This window comes from Mandrillus leucophaeus, unplaced genomic scaffold, assembly GCF_000951045.1.
Source record: "Mandrillus leucophaeus isolate KB7577 unplaced genomic scaffold, Mleu.le_1.0 Scaffold804, whole genome shotgun sequence".
NCBI classification, from domain to species: domain Eukaryota; kingdom Metazoa; phylum Chordata; class Mammalia; order Primates; family Cercopithecidae; genus Mandrillus; species Mandrillus leucophaeus.
Genome location: NW_012108742.1, coordinates 1,188,945 through 1,215,564, shown reverse-complemented (window position 1 = coordinate 1,215,564; position 26,620 = coordinate 1,188,945). Strand labels below are relative to the sequence as shown.

At 43.0% G+C, this 26,620-nt stretch overlaps 1 protein-coding gene across 2 annotated transcripts in view; it reads left to right on the top strand.

Annotated features, from left to right (window-relative positions):
- The first annotated feature begins 282 nt into the window (after positions 1 to 282).
- Positions 283 to 26,620, top strand: part of NT5E (5'-nucleotidase, ecto (CD73)) — a 45,355-nt gene continuing 19,017 nt past the window's right edge. For both annotated transcript variants that reach the window (XM_011967617.1, XM_011967616.1), the window contains exons 1-3: positions 283 to 1,252; positions 18,150 to 18,372; positions 22,318 to 22,506. In XM_011967617.1, the coding sequence (XP_011823007.1) occupies positions 914 to 1,252; positions 18,150 to 18,372; positions 22,318 to 22,506 (751 nt within the window). In that variant the 5' untranslated portion in view covers positions 283 to 913. The remainder of the gene's footprint in view (positions 1,253 to 18,149; positions 18,373 to 22,317; positions 22,507 to 26,620) is intronic.

Below are 26,620 nucleotides of genomic sequence, written 5' to 3'. Positions count from 1 at the left end.
CTTCACTAGGACACCGAAAGCACACGCGACGAAAGAAAGAAAGAAAAAAAAGACCAGAAAAGCAACGAAGGGCAGCATCCCTTCCCGTCCCGATAGCTGTCGGATTTTACCCCAATGGTGTTTTTGCTTCCAGGAGCTGTCCACGCGTCGCCACTGTTTTATCACCAAGGTTTTAGTAGTGAATAAACGAGGAACTGGATTCGAATGATTTCTTAGTTTCTGAGATTTTTTGTCTAAGCATCGTAGACCTCGTGAGTTCTCAACCCAATAGGAAGCGTCACATCTCAGTGAGCCCGAAACTCTCACAGCCCAAAACTGCAAGAAGCTCCTCTGCCCGGCCTTTCTTTACTCCTCCTGTCTGCCCCTCAGCTCGCTCATCTTTCTTCGCGTCCCCTCTCTCTTCCCTCTTTGGTTCTTTGAAGTGATGAGCTCGCTCAACCACAAACCCAACACAATCCATAACATTTCTCTTGTAGAAAAACCCGTGCCTCGAATGAGGCCAGACTCAGCGAGGACCCACGCGCGGGGTGGAACCCTCCAATTCCTTCCTCTCGCCTCCGAACGAGCAGCGCACCAGGCCGAACTGCCCGCGCCCAGGCTCCCTGGTTCGGCCAGGATGCGGCCGGTGCCCGCTTGCCGCCGGGAACAACCTCCCCACTCTTCCTGCTGGGAGCGGGTGCCAGCCGACAGCCGCGCCAGGGCCTCTCCGGGTGCCAGGGTCGGATCGGGTGACGTCGCGAGTTTGCGCCTGGCAGCCAAGCCGGCCTCCAGGCTGAAGAAGGACACGCCCCGGCCCTGACCCGCGCCCCGCCCCTCCGGCCAGGGCGCAGAACCCCGGACCTAGCTGCTCGCCCCTACTCGCCTGCACTCGCCCCGCTCGCCCGCTTTCGCACCCAGTTCACGCGCCACAGCTATGTGTCCCCGAGCCGCGCGGGCGCCCGCGACGCTACTCCTCGCCGTCGGCTCGCTGCTGTGGTCTGCGGCCGGCGCCTGGGAGCTCACGATTCTGCACACCAACGACGTGCACAGCCGGCTGGAGCAGACCAGCGAGGACTCCAGCAAGTGCGTCAACGCCAGCCGCTGCATGGGTGGTGTGGCTCGGCTCTTCACGAAGGTGCAGCAGATCCGACGCGCCGAACCCAACGTGCTGCTGCTGGACGCCGGCGACCAGTACCAGGGCACCATCTGGTTCACCGTGTACAAGGGTGCCGAGGTGGCGCACTTCATGAACGCCCTGCGCTACGATGCCATGGTAAGACCCGAGCCCGCGCCCGGGGTAAGAGTCCCGGACTGAGAGAGGAGCCGGGCTGGAGAAGCAGCGGATGGCAGAGTGTGGCAAGCCTAGGACCAGGGCGCGGAGAGATGTGGGGATAAAGTGAGACTCCGGCCAGTGTGCCAGCTGGATGCATAGAAGTCCCTTGGACGATTCTTCTTAAACGGATGTTATTGCGCCACCACTATGAGATGGGAATATTTAGAGGAGCAGGACCCTCTCCTGCCTGCGAGGGTCTTCAGGTGGGGTGCATAGAAGCACTGACAGTTATCCAGTGCTAGGGACCGAATCAGGTCCCTCACGCAGTTCTCATTTACTGCTAGGTCTTTATAAGAATGCTTTATCTCAATCTAGATCTTTCAAAAAATGCTTTATCTCAATCTTATTGAAAAGGAAACAGCATCAAAGAAGCTGAATAAATTATCAGGCACCATCCCCCAAAAAGGGAGACGTGATAAGAATGGACACCAGATCCCTTTGACCCTGGAGCTTGAGTATAATTAAGCTCACAGCTTTGGGGTAGATTCTCTGTTTGACTACCTTCTATGTGACCTTGAGCAAGTTATTTACTCTTTCTTGCCTCAGTTCTATCCTGTATAAAAATAAGGATCATAATTGTGCATAGTGCATATAGTGTGGTCTCTATATTATTACCAGACACATAGTGTGGTGTCTATAAATGTTATTATTACCAGACATGATAATACAGGGTTAAGAAAAGGAAAGAAAGAAAGAAAAAAGAAAGAAAAGAAAGAAACTTCAGAGAGAGCCAAAATGTGGAAACACTTGGGTTTCAAAGGATTTCAATAAAGTAGGTTTGACAGCAGAGATTTAGGAAGAGTCTAGCTTAAGAGATAATGGGCTCTTAAAACATGTGTGAAAGTTTAGTTCAAAGTCCCCAATGTTCTGCTAAAGGTAATGCCTTTTTTTGCACTAAATTCTAGAAAAGGAGCAGAGGGGATTGCATAGTAATAAATAAGTACAACCAAGATGTATATATGGTGGTTAAAAAAAAAAAAAATCAAACCACCACCCAAATTTAACCCTGTGTAAAAGCCTTGAGTAAAGGGATTCAGCAAGACTGTGGAGAAACTTGGGAGAAGAAAACTTAAGAGCTTTGGAAGAGGAAGAACAGAGAAATCTCCAGAGAAAGGTCCAGAGAAATCTGTGAAGTCCACAAGTGTGGAAGGGAAAGGGAAGTGTGATCAGGCTGGGATACAGAAAGCTAACAGCACACTTCATATGAGAAGAGCTTAGGGGTCAGGAGAGCACAATGCTGAGGGGTTTGTTTGGTTTTATTTTCCCCTCTAGAAGCTTGGAGAAACGAGGACAGGAAAAGATGATAAGAGGGCACCACTGTATGGTTTTAAAGGTCCCTCCCCCACCTGCCACAACCAGAAAGCTCATTTTCATGAGATGAGAGAAGGGGAGGAAGCTCCCTCCATTCTGATGCTTCTGAGCTTATCAGGGACATTCAGCAGCAGAAATTCCCTCTGATCCTTCAGCCTTCAGAGTTCATGAGGTGGGGCTTACCCGCATCTGGATTTGAACAAGAATTGTGGGTTTCAAGAACTCTGTGGTCTCTTAAGCATTGGTATTCCACAGCTACGCTTCCCTGATACTTTGCACTCAGTAATGACAAAATAAATATTTATAGAATTGAATTTTTGCTACCCTGTGTCTCCACTTCCTCCCAGAAGGGTAGAATAAACTTACATGTGTTTGTTTTATTTTGCACATAAAGCACGACTTTGTAGATTTTACTTTTTGTGACACTCTTTTCTCCACAATTGTGTGAACCCTTTTCAGTGGAAAAAAAAGAATGAAGAATTTCTAGTTTTCCCTAATAATATTTCCCTCTTGTAAGTCCAGTTGAGCTCCCAAAATTAATCATGGTATCAAATGTTTATGACAGGACATCTACGTGAGGCCTGAATAAACTGCTGTAAGTTACAGCCTATCTCTTCTGTGGATGTTCAAAATCCTTTTTGTTGCATGAAATTACTTTCTTTCAAATTTTGCTCAAGATAATTGAATTGGGTTCTGAGGAAAAATAGGCTACTTACATAATGTTGGCAGGGGGTAAAGATTGGGAGCAGATCAAATGGCAAGGTTAGAAGGCTGTGTCCTCAGGACTTACTCTGTGCAGTTTGGGGGTTTGTCAGACATGATTTGACCGGCATAAAATCCTAGTTCTGTAGTGCTGAAGCATGTGCTAAAGCTCTGCTGTCCTCCTGTATTGCACAGACATTTCACTGTCCATTGTTTATATTATACTAACCCTCAGAGAATTTATTGCTATTGTGGTATAAACGTTCCTCCACCATAACCACTCACCGCATATTGATTCCTAGGACACTGGGGATTCAAATCAGGGTGGAAAACAGTTGTGGAGGTGCATCTCCAGTTTCCTGGAGACTGGACCTAGTTCAAAGGAGCCACATAAAAGGACTGAAGCATATGGAGGACAAAGAGGAATTTCCTAGAATCCAGCTAAAACACAGGAGTCCCCTCGAGCAGGAACTTCCAAGGAGGTGTACACTTTCTAGAACTACTGGAGTAATCCTGATTGCTGTAGAGGCCCCAGGGCAATCCTGAAGACCCCCTGGACCCACTACTAGGCAGAAAACTGGGAAGAGGATAGCAAAACTCGCCAGTTAGTGTAGCTGTCTCAGTGGAAGGACGGTTGCCCCCTGAGGCACGAGGAAGACAGCGTGGAAGCACTGACAGTATGTGCTTGGCCTGGTTACTTTCTCTGAACTTCATGTTCCTTAGCTGTAAAACAGCAGTGATAACCCCCAACTTGCAGAGGTTTGTGAGGAATGCATGAGATAACCCCTGCTGATTTATATTAATAGTAAGTGCTCACTGAAAGTTAGTTTCATGTGCCCTGGATGGGGAGGAGGGGAATTGTGAGGAAGGGAAGGTTTGGGTTGTGCATCAGCTTATCTGGTTCTCACAGCCTGGCACAGTCTACCGCCTGCCTCCCCTCTACCATCTTACCTAAGTATCATTGCCTAAACTATTTTTGTTATATTTACTCATTGAGCAGACTTATGAAATCTCCCCACAGCACAAAACTGAAGGTACCAACCTGCAGAGGTGAGATTCTCACCATCAAGACAGGCTGTGGGGAAGGTAGCTTTGAGCAGGTCTCTAGGGTCCCCTAGAAGTGTGCCTTTTCTCCACTTGGCTCCTGCTTCTGAGGCCCTGGCTGCTGAACCCGCTTCCTGCCCATAAGACTGCAGCCTTAACCCTAGCCAATTGCTCCTAAATGGGGGAAGCAACAGCCAGGGTGGGAACCATGGCCCCTGCCTTTAACTCACCCAGGGGACAGGTTAGTCAGATAGAATGGCCCTTTGTTCGCTACCCTCCACCTCCCACATAGACAACATTCTAATGTGTTTGATGACTGCATATAGTTTTGTTTCTACATGCACTTGCAAAACCTTTATGTGCTTATATTTTATAATTGCATACCTAGTCCTGTTATTTAACCCTTTCTATTTCTTACTTTTGTCCTGAACTTGTTGTTTTTATGATTTGTCCATGTTGCCCTAGATGCACTTGTACCTACACACCACTGTGAATTGTGCTCTGTGTATTTTACTCATCTCCACGTATTTTACACATGTGCTCCCTGGCCGATGGGTTTGGAGATGGCACCTAACACCCTGCCTCTACAAATAATGCTGCTCCAAATATCTTCCTGGGTGGTCTCACCAGAGGATTTCTACCCAGGAGCAGAATTGCTGGCCACAGGGCATACTTTGAGTACTACCAGACTGCTTTCCTCAATGACTGGCACCCTCCATTCTCTTCCACCTGCTCCCATTCCCAAACAGGACATGTAAATTTCCGTATTTTTCCTATATGTCATGGCAGTATCCAGCTTTATTGTAGGTGTAAAATACACATTGCTGCTTTATTATGTACTTTTCTAATAACTAGTGAGTTTGGACATTTTTTTACATGTTTGTTAACTTTTTAAGTTTCTTCTTCCCTAATTGCTTATTCATTTTCTTTGGTATTTTTAAAATTGGGTTAGTTTTATATTTTTTGACTTTCAGAAGTTATAGGTTTTGATCTGTGATCAATTTTCAAGATTGCAAACATATTATGATGATGTTAGGTCTATTAATTTTGTCCATGGTATCTTTCATTGAATAGAAATTCTTCTTTTGTTGTAATTGAATTAATCTTTTTTTCCTTGTGATTTGTGTTTTGAAAGTTCACTTAATAGTTTGCTAATTTAAAGCTTATCACCTTTAACCCTCCTCACTGGAAATTCAGAGATCACTACGGTTCTTTCTGCATTTTAAGAGATAAATCTACAATCTGTGGCTATGCAATTCACTTCTCAGCATCACCAGTTCCTCATCTATAAAATAGAAGTTTGAACCAGCTTACCTCTGAGGTCCCATACATATCTGAACAACTAGAGCCCTACAGTGAAATGTTTTGATTCAGTGAAGGGACAGGAGGATGGGGCAAAGGTGTAGAGGCAGGAATCTACACAATGGACCAGGTCATACCAAAGTAAGGTAGCAGGAATCATGGCAGAAGAGGTCGTGTAAACTCTAACGACCACCTGAGAAGTTTGAGCTATGTTGCCAAGGGCAACCATGTGGTTTCTGAGTAGAAGACAACTGTGGTATAATAAAAAATAAATATTTGGTCCTTGTCCCCAGTACCTGTCGCAGAGCTCCTAAAACCCTAGAAATTTCCTAAGTAATAGAAATGTCCTTTGTGATTCATAATAACCCCATGGTAATATTTGGCTTTATACTCCCGCAGACTTAGGGTGAGGTCCCTAGATAGCTTCAAGATGGAGCCACTCACCAGCAAGTTCAAGGGATTAGGGGATCAAATAGTTGGAACTTTCAGTCCCACCCACCAAAGTCCAGGAAAGGAGGGTGGGACAGGAGATTCAGCTCTACAAAGACTCTTGAACAAGATGTGAGGAGCTTTTTGGTTGCTGAGCATGTGGAGGTTCCTGGAGGGTGCACACCCAGGGAGGGCATGAAAGCTCCACGTTGCCCCCATACTTTGGTCTATCCATTCTTCACTTGGCTGTTCATCTATATCCTTTGTAGTAGCCTTTATAATAAACTAATGAATGAGTTCTGTGAGCTGTCCTAGCAAGTTAATTGAAGCCACGGAGGGAGTAATGGAAATCCCCAATTTATAGCCATTCAGCCAGAAGCACAACCTCAGGATGTGATCAGCCTGAAGTCAGGACAGTCTTGTAGAACTGAGCCCTTAACCTATGGGATCCGACAGTGTCTTGAGACAGTATCAGAATTGAATTCAATTATAGGACTCTCAGTTTGTGTTTTCTGGAGAATTGCTTGGTGTATGGGGGAAATCCCACACACATCTGGTCACAGAAGTGTTCTGTGTTAAGTGTGACAGTAGAAAAAGCAGTTTGTGTGTGTGTGTGTGTGTGTGTGTGCTTTTGTATGCTAATGAGATGATCGATGACTGGGGACCCCTAGATAGCTTCAGGAAGGGAGCTGGTCACCAGAAAGACTAATTTATGACTAGAGGGTTAGAACTTTCAGCCCGGCCTCCCTGACCTCTAGAGGGAGGAGACGGGCTAGAGATTGAGTTCAGTCTCCAATGGTCAATGAATTAATCAATCATGCCTTCATGATAAACTTTCATGAAGACCCCTAAACAACCAGATTCAGAGAGCTTCCAAGTTGGTGAACATATTGAGGTGCTGGGAAGGTGATGCGCACGAGTGGGCATGGAAGCTCCACCCATCCACTCCCATGTCTTGCCCTGTGCATCTCTTCACTTGCTTGTTCCCTAGTCGTATGCTTTGTAATAAGCCAGTAATGGTGAGTAAAGTGCTTTCCAAGTTCTGTGAATTGTTCTAGCCAATTATCAATCCTAAGGATAGGGTCATGGCAACCTCCAATTTATAACTAGTCGGTTGGGAATACAGGTGGCCCAGGACTCTCGACTGGCGTCTGAAGTGGGGGCAGTCTTGTGCATTTGAGCCTTCTCACTTGTGGGATCTGATGCTAAGTCCAGGTAGAGAGTGTCAGAATCCATTTGAATTGTTGGACACCAAGCTGGTGTCCACACAGAACTAGGGAATTGGTTGATGTGAGGAAAAACCCTCCCAGCTATGCAGGCAAATCACAGTTTTGGAAGATGAGTAGAAATGAATGGGAGGGAGAAGACAGGAGAGAAGAGGGTGAGGAAAGAGGCCAGGCAGCAGTCCAAGTGTGAGATGATAACGCCTGAACTCTGGTAATTGGGGAGGCCAAATCCACAGGAACCAGTTGCAAAAGGCAGGCTGTCTGGTAGGTATAGGGCTAAGGAGTAAACGTGGGGGTGAGACTGGGATCAAGTCCCCTTCCTACCACTTAGAATCTATGGACTGGGAGCAGGTTATTTAATCTCATGAAGCCTCCATTTCCACATGTGTGAGGTATGTGATTGATGTCTCCACACCTAGGGTGCTGTGGGGTTTAGAAGAGATAGTAGTGCATATAATGTGCTTAGCACAGGGCCAGTCCACAGTAAGCGCTGGCTGTACTCACCTTCTCTTGGCAGGGGTGGCTCAAGAGAGGGTGTAATCAAAAGATGATTATGAGGGTTCAAGCACCAGGCAATGGGACAGTCAGCAGGTTTTAATGCTCCTACACAGGGGTTGGATTCTTCTACTTCGGCTTGCCACTGACAGCTAAGGCTTGCTATCGCAAGCCCTGAAATGCAATCTGAAGACTTTTCCTGGACTTACTGGGCACCATTGGACTGTATAAGGCTGCAGCAGACAGGAGCAGTGGAAAGAGATTTGTATGGGACGTCAGAACACCCAGGTTTTACTTCTTGGCTCTTCCACTTATTAGCTGTGTGAGTTTGGCAGTGGTTTCCTTATCTATAAAGTGGGGGAATTGGAGAGGGTGGTCTATCATATGTTACTTCTCAGCATCTCAGCTCCTCCCCACTCCTCTCTCTTGCTTCTAATCTGCCCACATTACTTGGTTGTCTCTGGACAAGTCTAAGTTTGCATGACAACTCTCTAATTTCTCCTTCACAGTTATTTATTTATTTATTGGCAGCTATTTCCTTGTGGAGAGATAGCATAGGTCTTTCAGGTGCTTCCAGTTGGCCACCGTTTTACAGGTGAAGAGGTTTCCAGGATGCTCGCGGGATGTTACTCTGGTAGTAACAGAAATGATGGCCTGGGGAATGGGAGGAGCATGAGCCCAGTTTTGAGCCTGAGTCTTCGGGGCTCATTTATTCATTCAATCCGCAAATCTTCATTCAGCATTACCACATGCCAGGATCTCTGCTAAGTGCTGAGGATAGCAGTCAGGACCTGCTAGGGTGAAAATTACTGTTCAGAAGATAGCAGAGTGGGTAATGGCCATTCAAGTTCCTCTTAACCACATAGAGGGGCTGGGTAAGATCTATAAAGGAGAGAGGTTAAACAGAGAAAAGCAAAAATGACTGAAATTCTAACACCCATGCATGGGAATTCTTGAGCTAAAGATCTGGTCTATAGAAGAAGACACATCAGACCCTCATATTTAGCATCTATGCCTAAATCAGCAGTGAGCATGTTTCTTCTCCTCCCCTAAAAACTTGTCTCTAAGGAGAAAGGCAAGTGCTTACAAGGACTCTCATGTTAAAGGAAACTGTCAGAATTACTTTATCTTCGATCAGGAAGCCTTTCTTGGGAAAGACAAATTAGCAATACTAGTTTGGGAAGCTTGAAAAAGAGATCCTGTTTGCAATGACACTTTTAAAAAGGCAACAACAACAACAAAAGTAATTATTCCTAAAGCTCAAGTGTCAGAAATTGTGAATGTCTAGGGGGTTGTGGATCCCCAAGCCTCAGAGACAGGAACAGCCCCACTCCCATCCTGGGGATGTGGCCTCAGGCCTCTGCTTCCTCTTTTCCAGCCTAAACTCCAGAGCAGAGAGGGGCTGGATGACCAGCCTCAGGCACGGGAGGGAGGAAGCAAAGGTAGTTTCTCAGCTCATCTTGCTTGTACTATTAATAGCATTTGTTGTTTTCTTAACTGAAAATTGGAGAGAACCAAATGAATCAACATCATATTGGCAGCTTTCTGTACATCACTCACAAATACATCTGAATGCTCTGTACTCTCCAGTGTTTATTTTCCTCAGTCACATAACCAGAATTTGAATATTCTTTTGACACTTCTTTTCCCTCACTTGAATAATTAGTCCTATATATAATCCAAGTATTAGCTGGAGCCCTCTAGCCCCTCAGAGATATAGTTGAACCTTCCTGAACCTCAATTAGTCGGGCAGTTAATTCTGAATGTTGATGTGCCTATTTTGCATGTATGGAGAGTTTATACATCCCCCCTCCCCATACAAGTAGAGTGCTGTCTATTCGGTACTTGCTTATTCATACATTCTTTCAACAACCAAAGCTAGGTGCAGCTGGGTTGAGCCCCAAGGTGTTTCCTGCCATTCAGTGGGATGCCGCATTCACCTGCTGTGGCCAACATTCCCTGGCCCAGGACTGCAGGGATGGAAGCCAATCCAACAGCAGAAGTGAGCAACAATGCCAGAAACCTATCAACCAAACCAAATGTAATTTGTAATCCTCCCTGGATGATGCTGGTGATTGGCAACTGAGCCCCATCGTATAATAAATCAGGTGTGTCTCATTAAAAAAAAAATAAGAGAGAGAGAGAGTGAGAGTCTCCCAATGTTGCCTAGGCTGGTCTCAAACTCCTGGGCTCAAGTGATCATCCCTTCTCAGTCTCCCAAAACGCTGGGATTACAGGCGTGAACCACCATGCCTAGCTCAGGCTGTCTCTTTAGCTCTTCAATTATAGGGCTTCCTGCAACTTCAGCCCTTAACAAATGAGCCAGTGTGTAAGTGACTAGCTAAATAAATGTGCTGCACACCTCTGACAAATGGCTTTTTGACATTATTAAAATGTATTTATGTGGATTAAAAAACATTCTTTTCTTCTGCATCATGCATCCTGCACCTCTTTTACAGAAACTCCCCTATCCTTTGTTTTTACCGTCTAACATTTCTTTGTTTCCCTTCTGACATGTTTCAGCCTCTTGTCATCACTCGGAACATTTTTGCTGCCTCATCCCTCTGGTTTCCATTCCCTAGCCTAGCCCAGCCCAGTATTTTTGACTCCCAAATACCTGGAATTTTGCCTGATGTTTAAAGCCAAAACCAAATGAAAATGTGACAAACCAAAGGAGATTTTATTCTTCTGTGACTCAAAATCCTGTTGTTATTGTTAAATGAACCCTGGGAGATACAGTCTGGTATTTTTAACACCTTCTGGGGGTATTTGTCAATATTTACATTTGATGTGGATAGCTTATAAAAGTCTAGTGGCTTTGGGTAAACCATGTTCACTAAGAATAAGACCCAGAAGGTCATATGAATCAAAGATCGAAGAATGAAGATATTCTGAATCCAAGTTTCTTGTTTTGATTATTAAAAATACCTTGCAATTAGTTAGGCATGAGAGAAAGTTTGTGTATAAAGTCTGGCTTGTAATTCACATGAATTCTCTATATAAGCCAAAAACTACCTTCCCTTTGGGGATATATGATGACCTTATTTGGAAACTACTTCAGGTAATTATGAAGTAATAATATCTCTATTCATATGCTAAAAAGAATTCAAAATAACATTCAATTATCATCTCTTGGAAACTAAATTAAATGGGTACTCACCCAAGTTGAAATGCAAACAAATGCATGATATCATTATGTGACCCTCCCCTACCCCTTACCCTGTCCATGGCAGATGCTAAGAAAAACTTGTCCCTAAGAAGAGAGAAGACAATTGATTTAGTCAGCCTTTCCCACTGTGTTTGGACTGAGCCTCAGAGTCCTCCTTATCCCCATACTGCAAGGACTTACTGTCAATCAACTAGAGATGGCACTCAAGATAAAATTATTTTCCAGGCTGAGGCAAGTGGATCACGAGGTCAGGAGATTGAGACCATCCTGGCTAACACGGTGAAACTCCATCTCTACTAAAAATACAAAAAATTAGCCAGGCGTGGTGGCGGGCCCCTGTAGTCCCAGCTGCTTGGGAGGCTGAGGCAGGAGAATGGCATGAACCCAGGAGGCAGAGCTTGCAGTGAGCCGAGATTACGCCACTGCACTCCAGTCTGGGCGACAGAGCAAGACTTCGTCTCAAAAAAAAAAAAAAAAATTATTTTCCATCCTTGTACTAATAATAAGCATGGAATTTGTTTATTGGTTTTTTCACAACAGTAAAATATATCTTTAACAAATAACAAATGGTACAGGTAATACTTTTAAATAAAGAGGGAAGAATCCTTCTGACTTTTCTCTTTATCACATTTCACCCACACACAATGTGGATGGAATCTGCAACGGAATTTAGCAGCCACACTGAAACTCCGCTGCCTGACCACACTGTCCTGAGGCCATGTGCCAACTTCTATGTTTTTTTCCCAAAGCTCTTCCAAGGAAGAGCTGCCACTTCTCCGTTTACTCTTTTCACCCGTAAATGAATGCTCCCGTTGGTATTGAGTAAATAGGTGAATGAAAGAAATAATGAGAACACTCCTGGGGTGAGAGCAAGAGGAATGAAAACACACAGTGTGAGAGCAGGTCAGAGATGTTGGCTAACACAGGAACCAGGATGGAGGCCTCAGACTTGATCCTGGCCTGCAGGACCTTGGTCTTCATTGTCTGCAGGAGGAAACACAGAGGTCAGTGGACATCCAGCAGTCTTCCATGAAGGCCTCTTATTATTCTGGAACAGTTTATTTTTATAGAGAAATCTCCCACTTCCTGATCTCCCCAGTTAGAATTGATTGATCAAAGCAGTCCCTCTCCCTGTTATTAAATAATTAAATAATATGCGTTAATTGATCCCTATAACCATTTAAAATGTGTCTAACACAGGAGAAATCTTTGGTAAATATTTACTGAATGAATGAACAAATAAATAATTGGGGGAAGGGGGAAAGAGACAGAGTTAAATCCTGAGGCTGGAGTTTTTGGTCCTTCAGCCCCTTGTCCAGTTGTCCCTGGTAGCCCCATCCATGTGACCTTGAATTCTGTACAAGTCTCATCATTTTCTATGTGTGTTGTAATGGAAAAAAAAGGTTTCAAAACACAGTCTTTCTGTCCTGGGGTACCAAAATAGTAAAGACCTCTGTTTTGAAAGCCTCAGACAAATGAACACAACAGCCACAGTGAAAACTTTAGCAGGAAATTGAGCCACAAAAAGCAAGCAAGCCACAAAGCCCTGAAGGCTGAAAAAACCTGACAGGCCAAGAGGCAGTTAGGTTGCACCTGAGACAGAGGCTGCTTTCTTAACTGGGAAATGATATAAAGCTGTGAGGAGATCACCATGACCCAGCTCTGACGAGCCCCTGGTACAGCATTGTTGGTTAGTTTGCCTCAACCTGCAGCAGAATTTTTATTCCAAGAGTAACAGTTAGTTAGACTTTTTCCAAAGCCTACCCCCATTTCGGTCCCACCCAGCTTGAACCCAGGCAAAGTGGGTTAAGACACTGGGAGATGGGAGGGGACAGGTTGGGTAGAGGCCTGGCACCCCTCTCTCTTCTCTTGTTTCAAGAGACGCTTTGTGGAGTTGTCTAGACAGATTTGGGGGTAACTGCTTCTTCTGCCCCCAATCTCCCCTTAGTTCCCCACTCCTCCCTATCCTGCCAGGCCAACCACCAGCAGAGAAGGGCGCTTAGCTCCAGTGACATTGTGAGTGAGACGCTTGGGAGGATGCATATGGTTCCTGTTGGAAATGCATGGAGGAACAGTGAAACACCAGAAGCCCCATCCTCTCTCCTGCCCATGCCCTCATGCCTAGTCAGCTGAAAATTCCTGTGGCTTCCACTCCTGCACTGTCCCCTCAGTGTCACCTCCCCACCACATTCCCACTGTCCCACTTGCTGTGTCACCTCACCCCTGCGGGAGAGGTGTCTTCCTGCCAGTCTCTTGACCACCAGGCTCACACAGCTCCCGTCCATTCACTGCAGGCCGCCAGACTGAGCTTTCCAAGCACCCCGGACTGCCTCCAGCCCTACTTTCTCTTCAAGGCTTCCCACTTCCCTCAGAATGAGAGCCCTGACTCCTTGGACACCATACAGACCCTCCCTGATCTCCCAGAGATGCTCTTAGCTGCATCATTTTTTTTTTTTCTGCCGGATTTTCAGGTGCCCTCAGTTCCAGGAGCACCAAATCAGCCAGATGCCATGAGCTGCTTATGACACAGTTCAAGGTGTGACATCTTTGAGGTCTCTCCATGACACTTCTACTGCAGACGTCTGTCTCTGGTGTATCACCTGTACCTTGCACACACATCTCTAACCATCCGTCCACTGTGGCTGTCTGTTCACACATCAGATTGACTCTATGTTCTCTGTGACACCAGGTGAGCTCTGGCACCAGTACCCAACAGATGTTTACTGAATGATTAATAAAACTACTCACTCTACCTGCTTCTTTTAAATGGGCTCCATTTTGGTATGATTTGGTGTGTGAACCATTAAAACTTTTTGGAAGTCAGGATTTGAAACAAACTTGGTAAAAAGTAGTTAAGCAATGTCTTCGTTGTAAAGTGAGCGAAACCAAATTGCTTGGAAACAGGTGAAAAGCTTAGCCAAACGGCTTCACAATTCGCAGCCTGGCACTCCAGTAGCCCTCTCTGGACAATTGCCCAGGTTTTCTTGTTTTCATTTCTGTGTTTTAATTTATAAGTTACCTTTATATTTCTACTAATATCTTACTGACACTTGTTTGTGAATGAAACAATTTTTTTGAGGGTTTGTTAATTGTTCTGTGTGAGTGTGGAAAGTTTCTTTGATGTAAAACCATCAATTCTTTTTTTAAAAATAGTGTTTTAGGCTTTCTTCTACATAAAGGAAGTGGTGGGGGTGAGAAGCTGGGGGTGGGCCAGATGCTCACATTATGTTTCTATAATTTTGCTGTTGGAGATACTAAAGATCACTTCGCTGGGCTTTGCTCTCTTAAATTACAGAAAAGTACATTTGGTGAAGTTTAATGTTTTTAGTAAACACGTACAAGATGTCATAGGGCTAGAATTAAGGAAGGACTAGGGTTCATGAATGAATGAGCTCAATTTTAGTAATGAAATGTTTGGAAGGCAACAGAACAAGACAGAAAGAGCATCAGAACATGATTTAGACAAATAAAAAAAAGATATGATTTATACAAATACATTTATACAAATAAAAAAAAGATATGATTTAGGGTCATGGAAATCAAATGCCTAAACTGATGGTTAAACAATAAGTGGCAAGTAACAGTTTAGCTACAAAAAATGGAAATATGGAAAGTTACATGGGAATGTTCAAGAGGACCAAAGAAAGCGGCGTAAGATTATCTGCTCGGTTATGATCCCCTATATTTCACTGCTCTACGTTCTTCTCTTAGGCAGTCTTTTCCTGAGATGTTTTCATGTTATTAATCAAAAATAACAGAAATGAATTAACTAGATCAATGTATTTACAAGATTTTTTGAGTGCCTGCAGTATACCTCGGTGTGGTGAGAACTTGGTGTACTGAGGTGAGTAGTATGATCCTGAAGAGCTTAGGAATCACTGAGTTCTCATAAGTGCAATAGAAGAAAAACTGGTAGAAGGAAGTCAAGGTGGGAAATGAAAATACGAGTTTCTAAAGAAAATAAGTATTTACAAAGGAATTTGTCTGCATTAATTTCTGTGGAAAAGTTAGCTATGTATAGAAGAAAGAAACTTGTTAGTGATTCTTTCGTTCATTCGTTTATTCATTCAACAGTGAATCCCTGCCGTGGTGGTACTAACTACTTGCACTGTGGTAGTGCGAGGGATACATTCGCTGTGCCAGTAGTTGGGAAATTTTTTTTTTTTTTTTTTTTTTTTTTTAGTGTTTTGTATGTGCTAAGCTTTATGCAAATGTACAACCAAGCACAGAGGTTAAGAACTTTGGAATCAAACAGAAGTGGTTCTAGTCCCAGCTCCCTCTTACAAATTGTGTGATCTGCAACAATTCATTTAACTTCTCTAGATCTCAGATTTTCTCATCAGTAAAATGAGTGCAATAAGAGTACCACCCTCACAGCATGAAATCAGATTTTCTGTACTCTGTACATATTCACTTTCCATGACGCTGGCATGTGGCAAGTGCTGACTCAATGCTGGCTCATTTCCTTAACTGCTTTTATTTTATTCATTCACTGCCCTTCCAGAGGAAACTGTGGTTCTGAGATGTGCCCTGGGTCACTGCTGAGGAGCGGGAGGAGCCTGGGAGGGAGCTACCCCTGCCTTGTTTCCTCATACTTTATGGGGTAGGTATCAGGAATGAGGCTGAAGGGGAAGGCAAAACCAGATCCCTAAGAGCCCCATGGGCCCTGCTTAGGGTGTTTACTTCTATCATAAAGGCTGTGCCTCTGTGGAGACCTAAGGTGGAGATTGCCAAGGTCAGGTTTGCGCTTGAGAAAGATTTTTCTGGCAGCAATATAAAGAACAGTTTAGCGAAAGAAACAAGAATAGCTGGAAACCCAACTAGGAGGCTGTGGTAGTCCACAAGCACACTAAGGCAGCAACAATAGGTGAATGGAAACTGGAGCATTTAGGTAAGGGAGAGGGATGCCAGAGGAAGTGACGGTGAAGGAGAGGGGAGAGGGCAGGACTCCACCGCCCCAGGGTTTCTGGCTTTATTGACTGGGTATATGGTAGCATCTTGGGCCAAGACAGTGAGTCACAGGGAAGGGGCTTTGAGCCTGGTAAGCTTGGGGCACATTTGAGACATTGGGAGGAAATGACACATGGCAGTTGACATACAGATCTAGACATCAGGAGAAAAGTCAGGGCTGGAGATTTTCAGTTTACAGTTGAAGGTATGAGTAGGAATGAGATCATTTACTCAGTCCATCCCACCACATTGAGCATCATGAATCAGGAACTCCTCTCCCCATGGGGCAAGAGAGATGAAAAGACAGTCAAAGTCACTACTTTCAGGGGGATTAGGCTCAAGTTAGGATGGAGAGGTGGAGAAGGCATCAAACAAATAAAGGAAAACTATAACTTCAGCTATTGCCGAGTGCTGGGAATATAATGTTGCAGTTAAACTGCAAGGTGGCTAACAAGTTGGATAGTCTTTCTTGAAGAACTGTGGAAACATTCATTAAAAACAAAATAATTTTATAGTTAAGCCAGAGAGTTATTGTACTGTAACAAGGGAGATTTATTTCACCATAGGAAAAAATCATAACATTCTGAGAATAGAAGGAAAAAATAACAATTACCCAAGCCTGCAAGAAGGTGTAAGACCAGATCAGCTTTTAAGAGGAAAATTAATTACATAACAGGAGGAGGTAAAAATGGGTAGATCATCAGAGATGGGGGAAAAGGCAAATTTCAAACTTCTGAATTTAATAGGGGAGAGAAGAATGTAGGAATGTAAAGACATTGTGCTGCTTTCTCTGCATAAGCACATTCACGTGAGGATATATACATAACCCTTGGAGGCCCAGGTACTCAGTGAATGCCTGTGTGCCAAAGAGGGGGACAGCACTGAGCAGGAGAGGTGGCAGGGCCCAGTGGCCCAGGAGCACTCATATAGTCAGGAGACTGATACAAAAGAAAGACCCTGCTAATATGCCATTACAGAGTGTAGAATGAGCAAGGAAGGAAGAGGGTAGAGGGTAAGGCTGTAAGAGAGCACACGGGGCCCTCATTTAAATGGATGGGTCACCAGCCAGCACTTCATGCCTGTTCCTAGACGACCCACAAAGTGAAATGAAACTGGATGTGGTATTTAGAAAGTTTGAGATCTGCTGGTTTAAGTACTAAGTCAGCAAACCAGCCTTGGCAGCCCAAGCAGGTAGGTAGGGGGCCAGAGGAGATGGGTGTATCCAGGAGGCCAATGGAGGAAGGACAGGAAGGTTTTCTGGGAAGCCAGCTGACATGTCATGCTTTGTCATTGGGGCCACTGCATGGATTCCCCCCAGTCCCCCCACCCCAGCCCCCGACTCACCATGGGGAGCTTCACAGTGACAGACAATGGATGGTTTTGCACCCAGCAGCCACTCTTCAACCAGTGAGGAATGGGAGAGAGCTAAGAAGGATTGCTTGTCATCATCCCTGCTCCTCCTGAAGTCCTCCGCTGGAAACAGGTTCAGAACCCGCTGAAGGTTGCATAATCATTTCACCTTGGAGTTCTTCCCCAAATATGAAACTGCTAGGACTGGAGCAAATGGTGCCCAGAGCTGACTGGAGGAGGAAGCCAGAGCCACACTGGAATATATGGAGACGCTAGCTCCTGCCAGCTATTGAGGATCTTCATCTTCCCACAAGAGTGCTTGGGAAGAACCAATTGTGGGAACCTAGGTGAATGATGACCAAGGAGATGAAATGAGGAAGGAGGCCTTTGGTCTCTGCCAAGCGTACCTTTCAGGTTGCCTTTTGCTAACGTCCTGCTGATGTTAATCATTCTCTCCAGCAGATAGCAGCTTAAATGATGGGGTCTGAAATGTGGGTTTATAAAAGAAAAACGACATGGAAAAATTGGGCCGAGGCTAGTAAATGTGAACATTGGAACCTGCCCCCGATCTGAGATGGTGGGACAGTGGACCCCTGGCCAGCTCTCCAGGTGTTGTGTATGCACATTGGCAAACCACCTTTCCTAGGTGGTGTGACACCTGGGTAGCAGTTCTCAACCAATATGATGATCTGAATGTCCCTGGGCCTGACCCAAGTGAGGAGGACACAAAATCATGGAATATGTCTCGTAGAGCTTAGTCAGTTTTGGGAGATACTGGGCTAATGTAATGTTTTTAAAGTATTCTCTCATTGAAAATTCCAAAGTACCTAACTCTTTTTCTCTTTTCTGTTTTACCTAGGCACTGGGAAATCATGAATTTGATAATGGTGTAGAAGGACTGATTGAGCCACTCCTCAAAGAGGCCAAATTTCCAATTCTGAGTGCAAACATTAAAGCAAAGGGGCCACTAGCATCTCAAATATCAGGACTTTATTTGCCATATAAAGTTCTTCCTGTTGGTGATGAAGTTGTGGGAATCGTTGGATACACTTCCAAAGAAACCCCTTTTCTCTCAAATCCAGGTATTTTCTACTTTTATAGCACTCATTGCTTGAAAACAGATGCCCTAAATCACAGCTTGGCATTATATTTATGGTCTGTAGATAAAAGTAGGAACAACTGGGTAAATAGTGCGCTTAGAATAATACTGATAAAAGCAATCTGGTAAATTCTATGCTGTTGTTCCAAGGTACTTCTTAAAGAGATGTCCTCTTCTGCTCAGTGAACTTCTTTGTTGACAAAAACAGTATCTTTGTCTAATTCAGTGCTTTCAAAATGGAAAGAGGAGACAATTTATAGCCAGTGCTAAACAGTACAGATTCATTTACTCGAGAATGAGAGCCTCAAAACTCACTGCCCTTCTCCTGTGGAGCCATGAGCCCAGAGCTGGGGTTTTACCTCAATTTACCTTATCGCTCCTTTTCTAGGATGATTATTACATGTCTAGCTAACTCACCTTTCTCGCTTTTCATTATTTATCTCGTTTTAATGACATTCTTGTATCTGACTTTCCCAGAAATATATATAGTGATCTTATGATATACATGTACATATATAAGTGTATGTATATACATTTATAGACATATATACACACATGTACATATAATATATAGAATCTTAAGACATACGCACACATACATATATGATACATACACATAAGACACACACACACACACATATATAATCTTAACACCCTTCAAGAAACTATTTTGAGGCACTTTTATAAGAACACTTTTTGAAACACTTTGGCAATGAGCACAAAAATGACATTTTCTTTAAATAATCCAAATTAAATGTCTTTCCATATTTGAAGAAGAAAAGGGAAACTAGGAGCTAGGGTTATCTAGAAACATGAGTTTTCATTAAGAAATAACTAATAAAGGACATATAATTGACAATTCAAAAATATATATTTATTGTTGTTATTATAAAATAAGTCCAGGCCATTGGAAACAACAACAGAAAAGTTAGCTGTGTTTGCTGAGAGCAGCGAGCGGGTCCTGCAGCTGGCAGAGAGGCAGAGATGGAGGCAGAATGGAGCGCCTGGGGCTGGAGTGGTCAGTGAGAAGAGTGAGAGGACTTGCTAAAGAACCCCCCAACCCCACCCTGGGGTCAGGTTCACTTGACCTCCTTGGTCCCCTTGAGAGCTGTGTAAAACATCCCTGGGGCACAGGACATTCCAGAAGTGAGGTCAGGGTCATATGCTGGGATGCAGGCTCCACGAGGGTAGCAACCTCTGCTGTCTCACTATTGCCCAGTGGACTGTGCACAATGCCTGGCATATAGTAAGTCCTCAGGAAGCATTGCTGGGATGAATACATGAGAGCAGGAAGGTATAGGGGCCACAGTCACAGAATAGCAGGTAGTTCCATTTCTTGGAGCATGGGTTCTGACTAGGAAAAGCTAGAAATTTGGGTCAGGGCTTGATTGTAGGGCTGAGGAGTTCAGGTGTGATTCAGAGGAAAGCATTGTCTCTTCTTTAAAAGGCACCCATAAGGAGGTAGGAGGTGGGGGTCTTGGTGGAAAGGCACAGCACCTCCAGAAATCAAACTGCCCCAGCTGGGACTCTGGCCAGCCCTTTACCAGGCTGTAACAGAGAGGGGATCCAAAGCGACAATGCTGTTTCCAGCAGCTTCTGGAAGAGATGGCTGCATTTTATAGGGCCCAATGTGCAAGAAAGGGATGGCGTGGAATAGAATGTTTCCAGGAGCACTGCTTCTTCCAAGACCACAGGCCCAGCAGCCTGGTGTGGATTCTTCCTATAGTTCTTTGGCCCTAATCAAGCCCAGTTCTCCCAGTCCTAGTGGACTGGGCACCCACAGGGGTATAACTTGTATTTCTAGCACATTTAATCTAATTTATTTTAGCTAGATCATGAAATACCTGTAATACAACTCTTCTCGTGACGTCTTGAAATATAACCCATGCTTTGTATATAGAGGATGCCTGGTCCTGTGAGATTTCTGATACAATAGAAGAATACATTCCTTTGTCTTCAGAGGCATTTCTCTGAATTTTTTTTTCCTTCTTGCCAGCCAAACCTTAAGCAAAAGATGGTAGCATACTCTTGACATTCAGTCATTCCCCTGGGCACCTGTCTATGTGCCAGGCACTGTTTTAGGCACCAGGGACACTGACCAAAAAAAAAAAAAAAGTTGCCCACTGGAGCTTACATGTTTAGCAGGGGAATCAATAAATGAGTAAATGGTTTGGTGTGTCAGAAGGTAGTAAGGCTGTGGAGAAGAATTAAGCAGGAGGGGAATGACAAGTGCAGCATGGGGGAAGGTGCACCTTGTTGTTTCAAAGAGATGCTCAAGGAAAGGCTCACATAGAAGGCAACATAGCACTGAGGGGCAACGGGGAGCCCTGGGTTTCTCGGGGCGACCAACAGGAGGCTGATTGTCCTTGATGTTCTCATGATAGACAATGGTGGCAAAACTACAACTCTTGATTTGTCAAGATTGCCTATGAGTTACTGGCAGCCTTGCCAGTCCAACACATCTGTGAGCTGCTAATTATTAGGCTGTAATTCTGGGGCCTCCCTGGCTATGATGTCAGCCACGAATTGTCTTCCATGATAACTTGCACTTGCGGAGTTGGCTAATCTTAAGGACTCAGGAGTTCCCCTGCTGAAGCACACAGACATTCCTAAACATCACAGTGGAACAAGGGATGCATTTCTAATAACCTTGTTACTCTTTGGATTAGTACTTTTCAAACTGGAGACTGCAGACTCCTGCATTTTGAAAGTTTTTAATGAGATGTCATTCTCCCACCCTCCCCTCCTTGTTTAGTGCTGGTTCTTAGAAATCAGCATAAGAGAGTCTGGATCTACTGGAGGACTCCCTTGTCACAGAGTACCAGATATGACTTCAGGGCAGTATGTCTGTATTGGCAGTCACCTTCATGCCAGTCATAGCCATAAAACTTCAAAGCTTGCTCAAGTGTGGCTGCAGAGCCAGTGGGAGGAACCAGTTGTCTTGCTGCACACAGAGCACCTGGGTTGCGCAATGAGAGCCATGCTTGACAGTGGGTACCAAAAGGCTATCGTTTGTTACCACTATGCGCAGTAATAAGCACCCAGAGAAGAATGTACACAATCCCAGTGCCAGCAACATTTAGATGAGGCCCCCATTATTAACGCAGAGCTCAATAATGCTCCAATGCTGGCATTATTTATTTATTGATATATTTTTTGAGACAGAGTCTCACTCTTGTTGCCCAGGCTGGAGTGAAGTGATATGGTCTCTGCTCATTGCAGCTTCCGCCTGGTAGGTTCAAGACATTCTCCTGCCTCAGCCTCCCAAGTAGCTGGCATGTGCCTCCACACCTGACTAATTTTTGTATTTTTAGTAGAGACAGGGTTTTGCCATTTTGCCTGGGCTGGTCTCAAACTCCTGGCATCAAGTGATCTGCCTGCTTCAGCCTCCCAAAGTACTGAGATTACAAGTGTGAGCCGCTGTGCCTGGCCTGCTGGCATTAAAGAGAACAAGACAAACTTATCAACTGCCATATTGAAATAGGCATTCAAGGACTACCTTCTTGACAGTTTTAAATTTGAACACTGATTATTCCAAGTTTCCAACCAACATCTTGGAGTTGCTAATACTATTTTGTATATCATGCTTACATGCTCAGGCATTTTCTGCATTGGTATTGTGGAAGTTGAGATGTACAAACATATAAAACAATATCTGAAGCCTCCTCACAGTTTGCAACCAAGTTTGAGCAAAACAATATCCATAACCTTAAACTAATACAACATCAAGTGAATGTAACAAGGATATTGATTTGAATTTTTATTTACTTCTTAGGAGTTTTGTATTTAATGAATAAATATGTTTTGGTTTTACTAACTTTTGAACTTTAGTAAATTAAGGTGTTTAACCTTTGCATGTTAATATGTATAATAAGTAATATAATAAAAATTGTTAATAAATATCCATTTTATTTATTTTGTTCCTTAGGAACAAATTTAGTGTTTGAAGATGAAATCACTGCATTACAACCTGAAGTAGATAAGTTAAAAACTCTAAATGTGAACAAAATTATTGCACTGGGACATTCGGGTTTTGAAACGGATAAACTCATCGCTCAGAAAGTGAGGGGTGTGGACGTCGTGGTGGGAGGACACTCCAACACATTTCTTTACACAGGTAATTGTTTCAAAAGGATTGCATGAGCCAGGATGTCCAGATAAGTATTTTGTCTCTTTTGCCTTTGTAACTGTTGTTATTCCTTTTACTGCTATTTAATAGGTAATGTATATTATATGATCTATAATATATTATATATGTAATATACATTAAATGAGAATGTGTAAATCTTACTCACAAACATTACTAAGAAATTTATTGATTTCATGATAAGTCAATTCCATATATTTATGTATATAATAAATATGACATAAAATATGTATAAAACATATATATACCGTACATATGTAAAACAAAAAGACTATTGAGCACCAAGTCATTTATGATAGATTCTTATCAAAAAGCAACATGTCATATAAAAAACTTTAAGCACAAACAAAATAATGTAAATAAGGGCCTTTATAACTCAAGGTGGATTTGATTTGTAAGTTGCACAAGTAGCAGAAGCTGGAACTCTGAGTGTGAGTCCTAACTCTGCTTGCAGACTAGGAATATAAGTATCCTGGAAGCCACAGGACCCTGGGTCCTCAGGAGAGCACGCACTCTTCCTACCCACTATCTGACTACCCCCACCACTCTCTCTTTTTCTCTCTCAGATTGTTGTTAAGTACTTTTCATTAGAATAACTCTTTTATGAGTTTTCCACTTTAAACTTATAATGTCCCAAAACTTTTGAATCTGGTTCCACCTTTCCCACTTCCCCCACCTTGCACTGCATAGATCTTTGAAGTATGCCCAAGGGAAGGAAGAAGAGGCTGATAAACAGCTCTTCTGTCTATCAGCATTCACAAGAAAGGCTTTGGTGTGGGAACAGCCCTCCCTTTGAAGAGGCTCCTGCTTCTACCATCCTTATGTGGGTTGTCAAAGGCCATGCTATTTTGATAAAAAGCAAAACTCAAAGTACCCCAAACAATAAGTAGGAAATACCCAAAAACATTTAATGGAATTATCACTAAGAAAGTAATTTTTATTTTCTTTCTAGTACTTTGGAGTATTTTCCAATAATGAATGCATGTTACTTTTGCAATTAGAAAGCAAGACATAAATTATAAAAAGGAAAGAAACACAGTATTGGGTGAAAAGTCCCCATTCCTAATTCACTTGAACGACTTTGAGCAGGTCACTTAGCCTCTCTGAATCTGCTAGCTTAGCTTCAAAATAGGGGATGATCATGCTCAAAGTTCCATGTTACTATGAAAATTATATGAGATGTAAAAATATATGAGAGCAGTTTATAAACTATAAACAGCTATATTCTGGTATGCAGTGTCGTGGAGGTTGCTTGCTCATAAAAATATGTCAATCAAAATCATAACTCACAAACTAAAGTTGGCCTTCACTTAAGAAAATACCAGTATGAATGTGTGCTAACTGAATTCCTTCACAGATATTTTACTTCTTGGTAAACACAGGCTAAGGAATAATTTCAAATTGAGTTAAACTGAGAGGTGGTGAAATCAATTTATGGGTTATGACCAGTAATAGGGCTTTTTTGTTTTTGACAGATAAGACTAAAAAGGATTAGGCACTTACATTACTCATAAGAATGGTAAATATTGTTCCATGGGAAAAGATGTCCATAAGATGTCGAGAACAGCCCCAGGCACATAGCAGACAATCCATAAATGTGATGAGGATGACGCCTAGCACTGGACATCGTTAGCATGAATAACATTGCAATCAAACAGCTTCAACAACTCCATGAGGGTTAAATGAACTAAGAGAGTCAAGACTAGGAAATAATTGCAGCAGGTCATTGGGAAGCACCGGGTAGGGGTGAAGACTCAATGAAGTCCTTCTGACTCTACCACTAATGATGGGGTCCTTTCAATGCCTGATTACCCTCATCTGTGGAATGAAGGTGGTAACAAGAGTACCTATTATAAAGGATCACTGTGATTTAATATGTGTAATGAATGTATAGGTAAATGGCCTTAGCACAGGGCCTAGTATGTTAGCTGTTCTTGTTTTACTTATGTGCTGGCTCACTGGATAAGACCTGTGAAAACCCAAACCTTAGCTTTTCTCTGAGGCAGTGTCAGCACCCTTGGACACACAGTGGGAGCTAGATATGTCTCCTCCCCCTTCTTCCTTTAGAATAATGGTTTCAAAATGTTTAAACTCTGACCCATAGTAAGAAGAACATTTTAGACAGGGAGCCAAAACACACAAACATATATGTGTGCGTGCATTCACATACAAATGCACAAAAGTACACACACATACAAGTGAAAGAAAACTTTCACAAAACACCTGGAATGCACCCCGACTTTTCTGTTTTACTGTTTTATTCATTTAATGCCAGTTATCACTCATTAAATTGATTTTCTTGTACTGTAGCTAATCCATGTTTCTAAAACCTCAGCTTTAAATGAGACATGACTAAAATAACGCATGAACATTCAAAGGAGTTTCACCCCTTCATTCAGATGTGAACATTTCCTGTGTTCCCCTTGACTTGTCTTTACTCCATCTTAATCAATGCTGTCTTACAGCAACAACTGATCATTCATGGCCTGTGGTGCGTGTCCATCAATGAGTGTGCCCTGAGAGACCTGAAAAGATTGAGTGACCATGCCCAGATTCCCATCATTTCTGTAGCCTATCCTTTGTTCCCATAACAGTACAGTCATGCCTTAGTATCTGTGGGGGATTGATTCTAGGACTCCCTGTGGATACCAAAATCCATGGATGCTCAAGTCACTTACATAAATGGTGTAGTATTTGCATATGACCTGTGCACATCTTCGCATATACTTTAAGTCATCTCTAGGTTACTTATAATACTTGATACAATGAAAATGATATGAAAATAGTTGTTATAGTGTATTGTTTAGGGAGTAATGACAATAAAAAATATCTGTATATGTTCAGTACAGATAAAACCATCCTTTTTTAGAAAACATTTTTTGTTCATGGTTGGCTGAATCCAACGATGCAGAACCCACAGAGAGACAGCCAACTGTATGTGCCTTTGCTAAGTAGATAAATTTAGTTAATGATGAAGGACTGGATGAAAGAAAGATTTGAGGATAAAAATTAGAGTTTGCTTATCTGTAAGTCTTGAAGTAAATAATTACAGTCTCTGAGAAAACTGAGATAACCAAGACTTAGTCATTTACTTCACATTTCATGATTGCTTACCAAGATTAAACTTGTTCTGATGAAAATCTCCACTTTCATACTCATCGTTTTGATGAGTGAACATAACAATTAAAGGTGGCTAGGCACAGCAGCTCATGCCTACAATCCCAGAATTTTGGGAGGCTGAAGCAGAAGAATTGCTTGAGCCCAGGAGTTCGAGACCAGCCTGGGCAAGATAGGGAGACCTCATATCTACAAAAAAAATTTTAAAAAATTAGCCAAGTGTGGGGGTATATGCCTGTAGTCCCACCTACTCAGGAGGTCGAGGTGGGAGAACTGCTTGAATCTGGGAGGTTGAGGATGCAATGAGCTATGATTGCTCCACTGAACTCTAGTCTGAATGACGGAGTGAAACCCTGTTTCAACAACAGCAACAACAAAAACATTAAAGGTAATTCCAGGACACAATAGGGATGAGGCATGTTTGCCTGTTTAAATAAACTTTCCTGGCCTTAAGAAAACAACTCTGCTGAATAATTTTATGAAATTAGAATGACATTAAAATAATGAATATGGTAAATATGATTAGTTAATAAAAATACAGTTAAAATAATACATCCCTTGGAATTTTAAATCTTACTGAGAACCATTTCTGCACACACCGTATCCAATATAGAAACACACATGGAAGTAAACCTTTCCAAAGCTTGTGGATTGCACCCTCATATTTTCTGTTCTGTTATTTGATTTTTTAAATGCTGGTTACCACCCATTACATTAATTTTATTGTATTGTAGCTTGCTCATATTTTTTTAAAACTCAGCTTCAAATAAGGCATGACTAAAACAGTGCATGAATGGATCCCTCCCAAATGTTGAAAGTTATTCCAGTTTCTTTCCTTTCCAACTACCATGCATATACAGGTAACCCTAGCACTGGCTGACCAGTCTAACATCAGAGTGAAGAGAAGTGAACTTCCCTCTAGGAGGCTTACAAAATGATAAAGCTACAAAGATAAGAGCTAAAATGC